This window comes from Leptodactylus fuscus, chromosome 2 (assembly GCF_031893055.1).
Source record: "Leptodactylus fuscus isolate aLepFus1 chromosome 2, aLepFus1.hap2, whole genome shotgun sequence".
Classification (NCBI taxonomy): Eukaryota; Metazoa; Chordata; class Amphibia; order Anura; family Leptodactylidae; genus Leptodactylus; species Leptodactylus fuscus.
In genome coordinates, this window is record NC_134266.1 from 40,223,438 (window position 1) to 40,237,952 (window position 14,515).

The window sequence follows — 14,515 nt, forward strand, 5'->3', positions numbered from 1 at the left end:
ACTGTTCGAGTGTTCGAATGGGTTTCGAACCCCATTATAGTCTATGGGGAACATAAACTCGTTAAGGGGGAAACCCAAATTCGTGTCTGGAGGGTCACCAAGTCCACTATGACACCCCAGGAAATGATACCAACACCCTGGAATGACACTGGGACAGCAGGGGAAGCATGTCTGGGGGCATAAAAGTCACTTTATTTCATGGAAATCCCTGTCAGTTTGCGATTTTCGCAAGCTAACTTTTCCCCATAGAAATGCATTGGCCAGTGCTGATTGGCCAGAGTACGGAACTCGACCAATCAGCGCTGGCTCTGCTGGAGGAGGCGGAGTCTAAGATCGCTCCACACCAGTCTCCATTCAGGTCCGACCTTAGACTCCGCCTCCTCCGGCAGAGCCAGCGCTGATTGGCCGAAGGCTGGCCAATGCATTCCTATGCGAATGCAGACTTAGCAGTGCTGAGTCAGTTTTGCTCAACTACACATCTGATGCACACTCGGCACTGCTACATCAGATGTAGCAATCTGATGTAGCAGAGCCGAGGGTGCACTAGAACCCCTGTGCAAACTCAGTTCACGCTAATAGAATGCATTGGCCAGCGCTGATTGGCCAATGCATTCTATTAGCCCGATGAAGTAGAGCTGAATGTGTGTGCTAAGCACACTCATTCAGCACTGCTTCATCACGCCAATACAATGCATTAGCCAGTGCTGATTGGCCAGAGTACGGAATTCGGCCAATCAGCGCTGGCTCTGCTGGAGGAGGCGGAGTCTAAGGTCGGACCTGAATGGAGACTGGTGTGGAGCGATCTTAGACTCCGCCTCCTCCAGCAGAGCCAGCGCTGATTGGCCGAATTCCGTACTCTGGCCAATCAGCGCTGGCCAATGCATTCTATTAGTCCGATGAAGTAGAGCTGAATGTGTGTGCTAAGCACACACATTCAGCACTGCTTCATCACGCCAATACAATGCATTAGCCAGTGCTGATTGGCCAGAGTACGGAATTCGGCCAATCAGCGCTGGCTCTGCTGGAGGAGGCGGAGTCTAAGGTCGGACCTGAATGGAGACTGGTGTGGAGCGATCTTAGACTCCGCCTCCTCCAGCAGAGCCAGCGCTGATTGGCCGAATTCCGTACTCTGGCCAATCAGCGCTGGCCAATGCATTCTATTAGCTTGATGAAGCAGAGTGTGCACAAGGGTTCAAGCGCACCCTCGGCTCTGATGTAGCAGAGCTGAGGCTGCACAAGGGTTCAAGCGCACCCTCGGCTCTGATGTAGGAGAGCCGAGGGTGCACTTGAACCCTTGTGCACCCTCAGCTCTGCTACATCAGAGCCGAGGGTGCGCTTGAACCCTTGTGCACACTCTGCTTCATCAAGCTAATAGAATGCATTGGCCAGCGCTGATTGGCCAATGTATTCTATTAGCCTGATGAAGTAGAGCTGAATGTGTGTGCTAAGCACACACATTCAGCTCTACTTCATCGGGCTAATAGAATGCATTGGCCAGCGCTGATTGGCCAGAGTACGGAACTCGACCAATCAGCGCTGGCTCTGCTGGAGGAGGCGGAGTCTAAGATCGCTCCACACCAGTCTCCATTCAGGTCCGACCTTAGACTCCGCCTCCTCCAGCAGAGCCAGCGCTGATTGGCCGAATTCCGTACTCTGGCCAATCAGCACTGGCTAATGCATTGTATTGGCGTGATGAAGCAGTGCTGAATGTGTGTGCTTAGCACACACATTCAGCTCTACTTCATCGGGCTAATAGAATGCATTGGCCAATCAGCGCTGGCCAATGCATTCTATTAGCGTGAACTGAGTTTGCACAGGGGTTCTAGTGCACCCTCGGCTCTGCTACATCAGATTGCTACATCTGATGTAGCAGTGCCGAGTGTGCATCAGATGTGTAGTTGAGCAAAACTGACTCAGCACTGCTAAGTCTGCATTCGCATAGGAATGCATTGGCCAGCCTTCGGCCAATCAGCGCTGGCTCTGCCGGAGGAGGCGGAGTCTAAGGTCGGACCTGAATGGAGACTGGTGTGGAGCGATCTTAGACTCCGCCTCCTCCAGCAGAGCCAGCGCTGATTGGTCGAGTTCCGTACTCTGGCCAATCAGCGCTGGCCAATGCATTCTATTAGCCCGATGAAGTAGAGCTGAATGTGTGTGCTTAGCACACACATTCAGCTCTACTTCATCAGGCTAATAGAATACATTGGCCAATCAGCGCTGGCCAATGCATTCTATTAGCTTGATGAAGCAGAGTGTGCACAAGGGTTCAAGCGCACCCTCGGCTCTGATGTAGCAGAGCTGAGGGTGCACAAGGGTTCAAGTGCACCCTCGGCTCTCCTACATCAGAGCCGAGGGTGCGCTTGAACCCTTGTGCAGCCTCGGCTCTGCTACATCAGAGCCGAGGGTGCGCTTGAACCCTTGTGCACACTCTGCTTCATCAAGCTAATAGAATGCATTGGCCAGCACTGATTGGCCAGAGTACGGAATTCGGCCAATCAGCGCTGGCCAATGCATCCCTATGGGAAAAAGTTTATCTCACAAAAATCACAATTACACACCCGATAGAGCCCCAAAAAGTTATTTTTAATAACATTCCCCCCTAAATAAAGGTTATCCCTAGCTATCCCTGCCTGTACAGCTATCCCTGTCTCATAATCACAAAGTTCACATTCTCATATGACCCGGATTTGAAATCCACTATTCGTCTAAAAAGGAGGTCACCTGATTTCGGCAGCCAATGACTTTTTCCAATTTTTTTCAATGCCCCCGGTGTCGTAGTTCCTGTCCCACCTCCCCTGCGCTGTTATTGGTGCAAAAAAGGCGCCAGGGAAGGTGGGAGGGGAATCGAATTTTGGCGCACTTTACCACGTGGTGTTCGATTCGATTTGAACATGGCGAACACCCTGATATCCGATCGAACATGTGTTCGATAGAACACTGTTCGCTCATCTCTAGTTAATATGAGGGACATGATGGGGTTTATTCCTATTAATGTGAGGCACACAGGGGTTAATATGAGGGACATGATGGGGTTTATTCCTATTAATGTGAGGCACACAGGGGTTAATATGAGGGACATGATGGGGTTTATTCCTATTAATGTGAGGCACATGGAGTTACTAACACTAAACTAATAACCCCAAATGCCTGACATTAATGAGAATAGGAACTAAAGGAAGGTAGCTGTGTGTTTCTTACTTTCAGTTTGCTAGCAGCTTCCTGTCCTCCTCGGGGAATCTTTGCAGGGTGCAGATGGCAGGAGCAATCACTATTGCAGGCAGGCAGAGACCTGAGCGATTAAGCTCCACCCCCTGGGTTTCCTGCACCCCTCTCAAAGGGGAGTGTCCTTATGCCTCAGCTCTAGCAGAGCACGGACTTCATTTAACTCTTGCAGGTCCTGTGCTGCTGGCATGCCAGTGAAATATGGCAGGAGTGCCACTCTTGGCACGTGTGCCAGGGGTTGCTGACCTCTGCTGTAGGGGGTAATATGAATTTTGTGGCTTGCTATGGTCCAAAGTGTGTGAGATTGCAGAGATAGTGATGTGAGTTTGGGTTTTGTGGGGGTCCTGGGAAAAATGTATGTGCGCTATTGTGACGAAAAGTAGCCTATTGCGCAATCGAGTGTAGTGACTATGTTTGTGGAAAATTCAGCCAAATCGGTGGAGCGGTTTTTGCGTGATTGACCGCCAAACATCCGAACATCCAAAGTCACAAAACCACAAACTCACAAACATTTCACATTTATAATATTAATAGGATTTCCCACCTTGACTACTGCAACTCATTCCTAATTGAGGTTTATTTAACTAAACTAACTTACATAACGTTCACATGTCTACATATATACATATATTACTATAGAAAACAGACATCTTCTATATGTTACATGCAGGTCATTGATCATAGTTTCCATACGCATACTGTATATCTCTGACAACTGATCTAACAACCAGTCGGCATTAATTCCTATACCCGTAACCTACAGTATTCCCACATTGGGTATTTCTGCATCTTGTAAGTTATACCTATTATTTTCTATCCTCATTTTGGTAACTGGTGGGGTCTCAGCAACCAGACAACCACCAATCTACCATATATAACCTATGTAGTGGATATTTGGTATAAACCTCTGCAATGAATAACCAGCTATGAATCCTTATACAGGGTGTCTGGAAAGTAAGTACACAAAATGAAAGGGTGGACTTTAGCCGGTATATGAAGCGTTTTTTTATTAATGAACATGTGACCGGAAATGCACCGTGGCAGCAGTGGCGTAACTAGGGATGGCAGGGCCCCGTGGCAAACTTTTGACATGGGACCTCCCCTTCCTGACCAACACCGAAGACCTTGACGACCCCCCCCCCGCTGCATTTCTGCGCACTCTATTATGCTCCATAGTGGCCCCTGCACACAGTAGTTTGTCCTATAGTGGCCCCAGCACACAGTATTATACCCATAGTGACCCCTGCACACAGTATTATGCCCCATAGTGGCCCCTGCACACAGTAGTATGTCCTATAGTGGCAAGTGATCGGCAAGTGAATAGGGCCGTAACGGCCTATTTAAAAAAAAAACAAAAAAAAAAAAACGCAGCGGTAGCGGCTGTCACCGGGCCCCCTAATGGCCCGGGCCCTGTGGCAGCCGCCTCCGCTGCCTCTATGGTAGTTACGCCACTGTCAACAACTACCTAGCATTTCTGCAGGATGATTTGCCGGTGTTGCTCGAAGGAACATGAGGGAAAAGATGTGGCTCTAGCAGGATGGAGCACCTCCCCATTTTGACCGTATCGTCCATGAACACATCAACAACCGATGACCGAATCGATGTATCGTACGTGGCAGACCTGTGCTGTGGCCCCATCACTTGCCGAATTTGACCCCACTTGATTTTTTCTTGTGGGGACATGTCAAGTCCGTTGTGTACGCAACGCCTGTACCAACCCGCAAAGGGCTCGTGAACCGCATCCAGGCTGCATTCATCGCGGTGGGGGTCATGCCAGGAGTCTGTGAACGGGTGCGTCAATCCATCTCCTGGCGTAGCACTACTTGCATCGAGGCAGGCACCAGCACTTCGAGCAATGCTTGTAAATAAGTAACAGTGATTAAACTGATTTCCCATTAAAGCGTTTTCTCTTCTTCGTTTCTCCTTTCACATGACGCAGCGAGGGATAGGAAATCGACATCTCGGTCTACCTGCAGCGTCACAACGGTGCATTTCTAAAGTCCAGCCTTTCATTTTGTGTACTCCTAGTGATACTCCTAGTAATAATATGTGAAAGCAGGTAATATGGAAAGAGATAAACCTCATATGCTCTCCACGTGTAAATGTCTGCATGTAGTTTCTTCCCCGACATGTTCATTTATGTTGTTTTCTTGCTTCCATGTGCATAACGTCAGTAAGGAAACCACTTGATGTAGTTTTCTAACAGATTGGAGATCATCACTTTTAATGAATGTTCTCATGCTCTTGCCATTATTTTTGACTTGGAAGAGATTTTGCTACAAATAACATTATCTCTTATGGGTCGGTTCCATATTATGTTCCAAACAAATTTCTAGGGCGGCTTCCAGCCGCTAATGTAGTTCTACTGTATTAGTGCTGTGTCATTAGGATGCTTTACTTTAAGGCACTTACTTCATTGATGCTGATCTCAGCTTCCACATACTGTAAACCCTTCTGCAGGATGGAGATGAGAGCTGCAGGTGGCACTAGTGTCCCATTGATGTTGGACTGGCTGATGTGGCTTTCAATACCGAATGTAAATGCTGAGTGAGAGAAACCTGCAAACAAGAAGAGGCAGCCATGATATTCATCAACACAACACCCCTGCATTAAAAAAAATAACAACATCTCGGAGAGAAACAGATTTATAAGCAGGCACTTATTCTTCTCCATGGTTCGATACACCATAATATATTTTACAGTCTCATTAACGAAAGGATTTCAGTAGCTAATAAAATTCATACAATTTACGTGACATTTTTCGTCTCTGAAAACACACTTGGTTTATTCATTACGGTGCTTTTATTAGCATTATGCATGATGGCGGTGATTATGTCTTTCACATGACTGTGTCTGTGCAGGGAACAAGAACATCATTATCTGCGATATGTAAATGGATTGAAATCTCTTGGAGGGCGAGGACTATGAGCGTAGCCATGGTTAGCAGATCCTGATCGCCATTCATGTCACCACTACAGAGGCGTCACTTTATTGAGGCTTCTTGGAAAATAAAACGGGTAATGGGGTTATATAAAAGTCTTTATTATATCTTCAGTGTTACTGAATAAAAGCATCGGTGATGGAAGTTACAGGTAGGAAGACTGCAGCGGCTTTGTACCGATGTCCCCATGACAACTGCGTTGTATAGATGCACAGTATAACAATTGGCAATACGTAAGTGTCCAGAGTGGCGTAGGTGGGTCAAAGTAAAAAATGGTGCAGACACTTATGGTGCAGCAAACAGCACACTGCAGTACAACAAGGCTGCCTCATGCCAGTAGCAGGGGCCACACAACAGTATGGGGTGCACAATAAGTACTGTCCTTAACCGTCAAGCTTACAAGTGTCAGTGCTGTCTAGATACCATAGACATGGTGCTATCTCTTTCTGTATCATAGTGGTATCTCCAGAAGACCTGCTGTTTGCAGTCTACCCTGCAGCTTTCTCATATAACATCCATGGCATCCAGCTGTGCAGATCAAGAGAATATAGCGCCAGTCTCAGACCCTTACAATCTCGACTATGGCAAAAAATATTCTGGCTTGACAGTAACACATGGCACTCTCACTGCTGACAGCATAATCCCAACTCTGAACTGGGAGGAAAGACGGAGCCCTAAATAGAATTAGCCACAAGGACCATGAAATGACCATGGGCATCCCAGTGACCTTGACTTATCACACTTTATGGGGTAATAGTTGCCCCAGTGCCATGTTGGTTTGACACAGTTTAATGAAATACACCAGAAAACCACAAAAACCTTAGGGTAAATAGGCATGGTGGAAAGCGAAGAGGAATTTGAGGCAAACTTCCTCCTCAATTTTCTCCCCACTTTCCAGCTCTCCGGTTTTCAGCTATGGCTTATACTCCAAGATTGGGAACACATGGGTGGGATACAAATTCAGGAAGGAATCTGGCACCAATTTTCAGGCAGAATCTAAATTCCACCTTGTGAATGTGCCCTAATAGTAGAGAATAAAGCCATGCACTTCAGGATGCCACGATAAACCTCACCAACGACAGTATATAGACATGTAAATTAGTACAATAGTAACTTGTCACCCGTGACACCTGCGACAGCTGGAAAAACATGTTTTACGCAGTTCACATTGGAAGAAGGCTATAGTCCTGGAGGGTATATTAGGTATATACATATGAAAATATGGCAACAGTCCTGAACAGCTAGGTGGGTATCTCTTCACATCTTTGAACAGAACCATTCAAACCAATGTCCAATAACTATCGTATTTTAAGAAGTCAACATGCGAACATAGATGTAGATGGTGTTTATCGTGTGTTATGAAGGCAGGGTTTTGATCCTGTGTTGAAACTGCATTAGAGGGGTGTCTTAGTTTTTTTGTGATTTCCAATAGCAAATGGCTGAATTACAAATGCAACTGTTAAAGGTTAATACACTGTAATTTTAGAAGGCGTTAAAGGGAATGTCCAGTTTCAGACCAATATTAAGAGACCAATGATATTGCTTGCATTATAAAAACTTGTACAATTTTAAAATATACTTTTTTGTATCAATTCCTCACGGTTTTCTAGATTTCTGCTTGCTTATCCGACCATGGACATGTGATAATTACACAGGTGCACAGCACAATGATTACATATGTCTGATAACGAGCTGTGCACCCGTGTGTATGTCACATGACCATGGACTGTATATCACACGGCCATGGACTGTATATCACATGACCGTGGACTGTATATCACATGACCGTGAACTGTACATCACATGACCATGGACTGTACATCACATGACCATAAACTATACATCACATGACCATGTACCGTATATCACATGACCATGTACTGTATATCACATGACCATGAACTGTACATCACATGACCATGGACTGTATATACCATGACCATGGACTGTATATCACATGACCATGGACAGATTTTTATCCACTAGAAGTAACAGAATGAATGACAACAAGCAGAGATCTAGAGCACCATGAGGAATTGATACAGAAAGTATATTGGAAAATTTTCATTATTCAAGTAATTACATTTGTCTCTTAATATTATTCTGGAAGTGGCCATCCCCTCAATGGTGTATTTATGTTCTAATAAGATTGTTTGCTTGATTTAATGAATTACATGTGTTTAACTAAGATTTAGGCTTATTCTTGTCAATATGGGCTTAGTTTCTGACTGGTGGTCCCAACCACTGGGACCCCACCAATTCCAAGAACAACTGTCCTGTGTCCAAATGTTTAAATGGACATGTGTTTAACATTTAGCTGTGCATGACTATTAGATGAACAAATTGGGATCCCCTCTATGATGTTTATATGTCAGCAGAGAGATCTTCTTGACTCCATATGGAGGGATCTGGTAGGTGGTGGGAACAGTGATATTGTAATGAATGACAATCTATCATCACAGGCACGTGAAAATGATTTTTTTTATTGTGCATATAGATAAATAAGTCTACGATGGGTAGAGGTACAGCTTTTTGTCATGGGGTACAGTACACCTCGTTGCAGAGAGTTCCTAAGGGGATGCATCCATTGTTGTTCTGCGCCTTGTTATGGATATTTGCATTTGCACAGAACAAAGCTCGCTACAAAGCCTCCTTCTTCTATTGTATGAGTCACTATTAAAAGTCCAAATTTCAACATAAGATATAAAATGAATAGTGACTCTGGGTCTCCAGAGAGAGACTAATCTGCTTATATTAGCGTTCTCTGAACCTTCCTTGCTATTGGAAGTAATTACATGTCTGATTTTTTTCTGAAAGTATTCTGCAACCAAAAGCATGTTCTTATGTTTTCATTTGCATATTTCTTTTGCATCGTACAGTATAATCTAAAGCTACACTAAACAAACCCTGCCGGGCGATTGGTGAGCGTAACATACAAATTAAGATATGTGGCGATTTATAGCGCATTGTAGCTACGAGTAGTTTTATTCTGCTATACATATTTCTCAGAATGAAAAGATACCGAGGCCTCGCTAAAGGTTCAAGGACTCGTGCACATTGGTGTATGAGATATGAATAATGCTGTACATAATACAATATACTATACTGTAGATGGAAATAATGGCTCTTATATAATAAACAGCGTACAATTATTCCTACCATAAATTGTATGTAACCTCTAGTAGAGGATACAGAATGAAAGCTGCTTGTTCGTGGACGAAGACAACTTTGGTAGACATGAAGGTTCTTTGGGGCAAACATCTGGTCTAGTCTATTTGCCACTCAACTAAGGCCAGCAAGCAATATCCTCAGGTCAATGGGAATGGTGGCCCCAAGTGACCAGTGAAATGTGCAGGGAGGACAAGTCAACAAAGAGGGCACCCGATGTGCTAGTGACTCTAGTCTTCTGTATAACACTTTTTACTTCCCACACTAAGGGTCAATACCCAGGGGTGCCAGTTCAAATTCTGCCTCACTCCAGAGACTGGGTTGAAAGCAAAAAGTTGAAATTTAGTTAACCCTTGCTGGCCCTCAGACTATTAATCGGAGCAGTGGCTAGCTACTGCCTAGACCGGTGTTACATGCTTGCATTAGGCAAATAAATAATAGGGGACAGGAAGAGCTTTTGACATAAAAGATTTGCCAGATTTCGCCGGCTATGATGATATAACATGTTCTGAGGGTGAGAGAGATTTCAATAACTTCCACTACTTTAACTCTGTGATAAAATAAATTGCTGTTACAATCCTAGTGGAGATCTCAGGATCCATGACCCATGACTGCTTCACTAAGCCGCAGGGACAAGAATTATTGGAAAAGTGGGTTTACAAAGAAAGGTATAAAGCCCTCTTTTGCTCTTATATAAATATGTGTCATACAATGCCAAGCTAAACTATGCCTAGATAAATAGTGCCATATACTTCCCAGAAAAATAATACACAACCTGAATATGCCAGACATATGCCATGCAATAACCAAGATCTTAGCATATTATACACAGATCAATACTATAATAATTGCCTATATAATTCTTACATAAAATATAAAATAGAGCATACAGTATTACAATGGACAGGATATCAAAGAGTTATTGCAAATAGTGCATTCAGTTTCTGAATAATATCAGTAGTGTCCCTGTTATGCCACATATGCCTTATTTGCCTTATGGACCTTATCTGGGAAGCATGGTGGCTCAGTGGTTAGCACTTGCAACGCTTATACACACACATAAAAACAGCAAGGGTTACAAAAAACAAAGCAGAGACCAGTGCCTCTACCATACCCCAATATAATTTCCCAAAGGGGAATTACTCCCACAATAGACGGTGCGCAGAGAAAGTAGGAACAATCTTATTGGTGTAACTATCTAATGATCAAGGAGCAGGCTTGGCTTTGAGATATAACACCACCATTGATGTTGCTATGTAGTGGCCAGCAGACAAGTAGATATACACCCACAGTGGTAGGGAATATGGACACACCAGCATAAGGTCAAACTAAAACATATGGATGCCATACTTGTATACCACAAGAAAGGCTCAGTCCCGCCTATCTACATCCTTCTGCTATAGCTTACTCCATTGGTATTACCACTCACTCTGGTCATGTTGATGGAGTGGGGTAGCTCCACTGTTCAGAAAGTAAGAACTGAGCTGGGCACATTTGATAAAAGAACATGCTGCATGTACATTTTTTGCGTACATGTTTAACACCACATTTTCTTTCTAACATATTCTGCCCCTCTTCCATCAGATGAGGCTTGTTGAAAGGGGGATGGAGCGTAAAGAGGTTTTCCCATTTCAGTGTTTCAGCAGCTTTGCCTGCATTCTGCTCTTCCTACATCCTTTCTCTCCCCCAATCTCTCTCTTGCTGAACAGGACACAAAATACTTTTGCAGATCAGATAATATGCAGATGCCTGTACAGAATGGACCCAGTGTTATCTGTGTGTTTACATAGAGAGATAATAGGCTCAGCTATATCAGCAAACTGAACTGATTGTCCTGCTAGCTAGAGTAGTAAGTGAGTGACGTCACTTGTCCTATAGGTCCGTGGTTATAGCAATGCTGTTTATACATTGGGAGAAATAAGGTCACATAGCAGGCAAACAAAGCAGAATTTCTAAAGCAATATATTTAGGTAAAGTCTTCAGTTTACATAAGCTACCTGTAACGTCTCTGCCTGTTCGGGTCACTGAACCACCCTCTGCTCACATGCTGCGGTGCAGGAGGTGTGAGCCGTTTGATTCCTTGCTTAGAGTTTTTGGTTGCACTGCGTGAACGCGGCTCTATTTCTGTAATTGAATTTCCAACACATCCATCCACACCTTGTTTGCCTCTGTTCATGAAATGGTTAACTCTAGTCTTGCCGTGTGACTGACAGCCTGTCTTCCAATCAAGCCTAGGGCTGTTCTTTGGTTTCCTATATACTGGCCATCAGCCCACATAGACGTGCTGGCTGTTGACTTTGTCCCTGCTAAGCTTCTCTTCTTCTACTATTATATTACTGACTTCCGACCTCTGGCTTTCTCTGTTAAATATTCTTTGGATTTTGATTTGGCACTGCATAGCTCGACTGTTACCGAACCCTTGGCTAGCTGATCTCCCTTTTGTGTTGTTTGTCTTGTCTGCGTTTTGTGTTTCACGTATATAGGTAGGGCCGGTCATCCAGTTGCTGCCTATTACATAGGATAGGACCAGGCAACCAGGAAGGGAAAGTGGGGGGTTTCAGCTTAGGTCTCACTGTCTCTTGTGCCCCTTCCCAGGGTTTCCAGCAGCTACTGGGGAACTGCTATCCTGGCACTTCTTTAACACTACCAGTATAGATAGGATCCTTGATATGGGACAACCCCTTTAAATGCAAAACTGTACATTAGACAGTCTGGCAAAATTTTGGACAACATACCAAAATGCTGGACAATGCGTCAAAATTTTGTGCCAACTAATATGTGGTATAAAGTTAGATCAGACAATCTAAAGGCTTTCAAACATTTGCCCATGAGTAAGTAGGAGAGTATAAAGATTGTACATATTGCAGGAGAATTTGATGACATAACACTCATTCAACCAGTCTTGGACTTTAGGTCTTGAATAGGGTTGAGCGATCTTGTTCAGAAAAGATCGGATTCTGATCGGTGATCGAGAAAATTTCACGAACATGATCTTTTTAGGTGGGATTGAGATCGGTGATTATTTCCCACAATGCTTTGCTACTGGCCAAGCATTGTGGGAAAAGCTAACAATGTTAGCCTTCACACTGAGTATAGTATACTCAGTGTGAAGGCTCTGTTGCAGTTCCATAGGAATGAATGGAAGCAGCCGACACACAACCTTAACCCCCTGTGCGCCGGCTGCATCCTTTCATTCTAATGGGAGACTAGCTATCATCTGTAGTAGCTACTTACCTGCAGAGATGGCTGGTCCGGTGCCCGGTGTTCTCGTTCTTCTTCGCCTCGCTGCCCTCGCTTCCCAGGTTAGTGTTAAAGAGCTAGGAAGAAGGCAAGGCTTGTGGCTTAGGAGAGTGTGGGTGGGTACAGGGCAGAGAGATGTGACGTCTCCCCGCCCAGTACCCGCCCACACTCTCCTAACCTGGGAGGCAGGGGACAGCGAGGCGATTAAGAACGAGAACACCGGGCACTGGACCAGCCATCTCTGCAGGTAAGTGGACACCGGGGGGGACTAAGTAGCCAGAGGATTAATAAAAAATCCTCTGGCTACTTAGTGATTAAAAAAAATCACTACACAGTGTGGATTCTAAAAATTAAAGCGTTCAATTGTTAGATTCCATGCTGTATAGTGAATAGGATTGTTTTTAAAATCCCATCTCCGATTAGTAAAAAAAATCCCATTGACTTGCATTGGGATCGGAATTGGGATCGAGATCGGGTTCGAATGAAAAATGATCGGAAATCGGATTTCAAAATCGATCCTGAAAAGTCAAGATCGGCTCAACCCTAGTCTTGAACTATAGTTGTAAAAAGTCATCTGTGTGTTCTGTTAACAAAGATGATGGAAGTCCAGATAATATACAGTGAAGTCACGACAGAATATCACCGCGCTATAGACACAGCGTTGAATTTTCTGATGCTTTATGTGCAATTTCCTCTCTCAACTTCTCCTGTAAATGGAATTTTCTTATCTTAATGAGATAATTATCTTATGTCACATAAACATACAAAAGTGCATGTAAGCAGCGGTCCCATTATCACAAGTGACATCCCTCCTCCTTAGCAGTATAACTTCATTAGCCCTTCTATTACTCATCTCAGATGTCACTCTTCCAGTAGCGGATCTCACCATGGCACCATCACATTGATGACATAATATGAAATCTAACTCTAATTTCTTTCCTTTGCTGTGAAGTGTGAAAAAACGGTTCATCTTGACATTTAGTGAGATATGAGTTTTCACATTAGTCTAATGCTGCATCTTCTGAATACAAGATATATCTATTTTTACAGCACAAATGCAAGTTGCCATAAGACACAGCTGTGCTTCCCGAGTTATACAGCCCTGACTGCCTAACTACTTTCTGATGAGGAAATTAGACTTGTACAGTTAAAGCCATTAAATATCATTTAGACACCGAATTAGAAAGCCTGTAAATGTAATAAGGCGGCTTCATCAGTTTATGTATCAGTGCCGACTAAATGAATAGTTCATCAGGACTTCAGAATGACTAAGAGGGTCACCAGGATTCGGAATAGATGGCATGGAATAGGATTTTGCCATTTTGTTGTCTTTTTTTACACTTTGGTAGGTTGATACCCAGCATGAATACCTCCCACTGCTGCAGTGTGACTCTGGTTACTTGTGCGTCCCGATGCAATCTTTTGTCCGGGGCCCCCTACCTCGTTCCTAAAGTGAATTGTTGATAGTGATAGTTATGGGCGGTAAGGAGTTTAATCCACCTTAGTGTGGTTCGGGTAATCTGTGGGTCTCCTTGGCTTATGGGCCAGATGGAAGCTGCAATCTCAATACTGATGCCAGTGCTTATGGGCCCCCTAAGGCTCCTGGGCCCTGATGCGACTGCATCCTCTGCACCCCCTCAAGTTACACCCCTGTACATAGGACAGAACAGAATTCATGATTGGAAATAAGTTGCCGGCAATGGTCATTGAATAAAACAAATTGGGGTAGACCTGTCAATACTTGTGTAATTATAGAGGGTTCTATTTTAGCAACCATTAATAACCATATACTGTGTCCCTACCCAAGGCAGGTTAGTAACCCTTGTGTGGCACGTTATGTTTAGTGTCAAGCTCTTAACTGATACTCATATTACTATGGACACAGAGTTGAAATCGAGCCTGCCGCTCAGAACAGTGGTACAACACCCAAAATGTGGGACAGTCCAC

The 14,515-nt window shown here is 44.2% G+C and overlaps 1 protein-coding gene across 2 annotated transcripts in view; it reads right to left on the reverse strand.

The window, feature by feature from the left end:
* TBL1X (transducin beta like 1 X-linked) overlaps positions 1-14,515 on the reverse strand; it is a 251,647-nt gene that overhangs the window by 36,880 nt on the left and 200,252 nt on the right. For both annotated transcript variants that reach the window (XM_075263652.1, XM_075263651.1), the window contains one exon: positions 5,632-5,777. In XM_075263652.1, the coding sequence (XP_075119753.1) occupies positions 5,632-5,777 (146 nt within the window). The remainder of the gene's footprint in view (positions 1-5,631; positions 5,778-14,515) is intronic.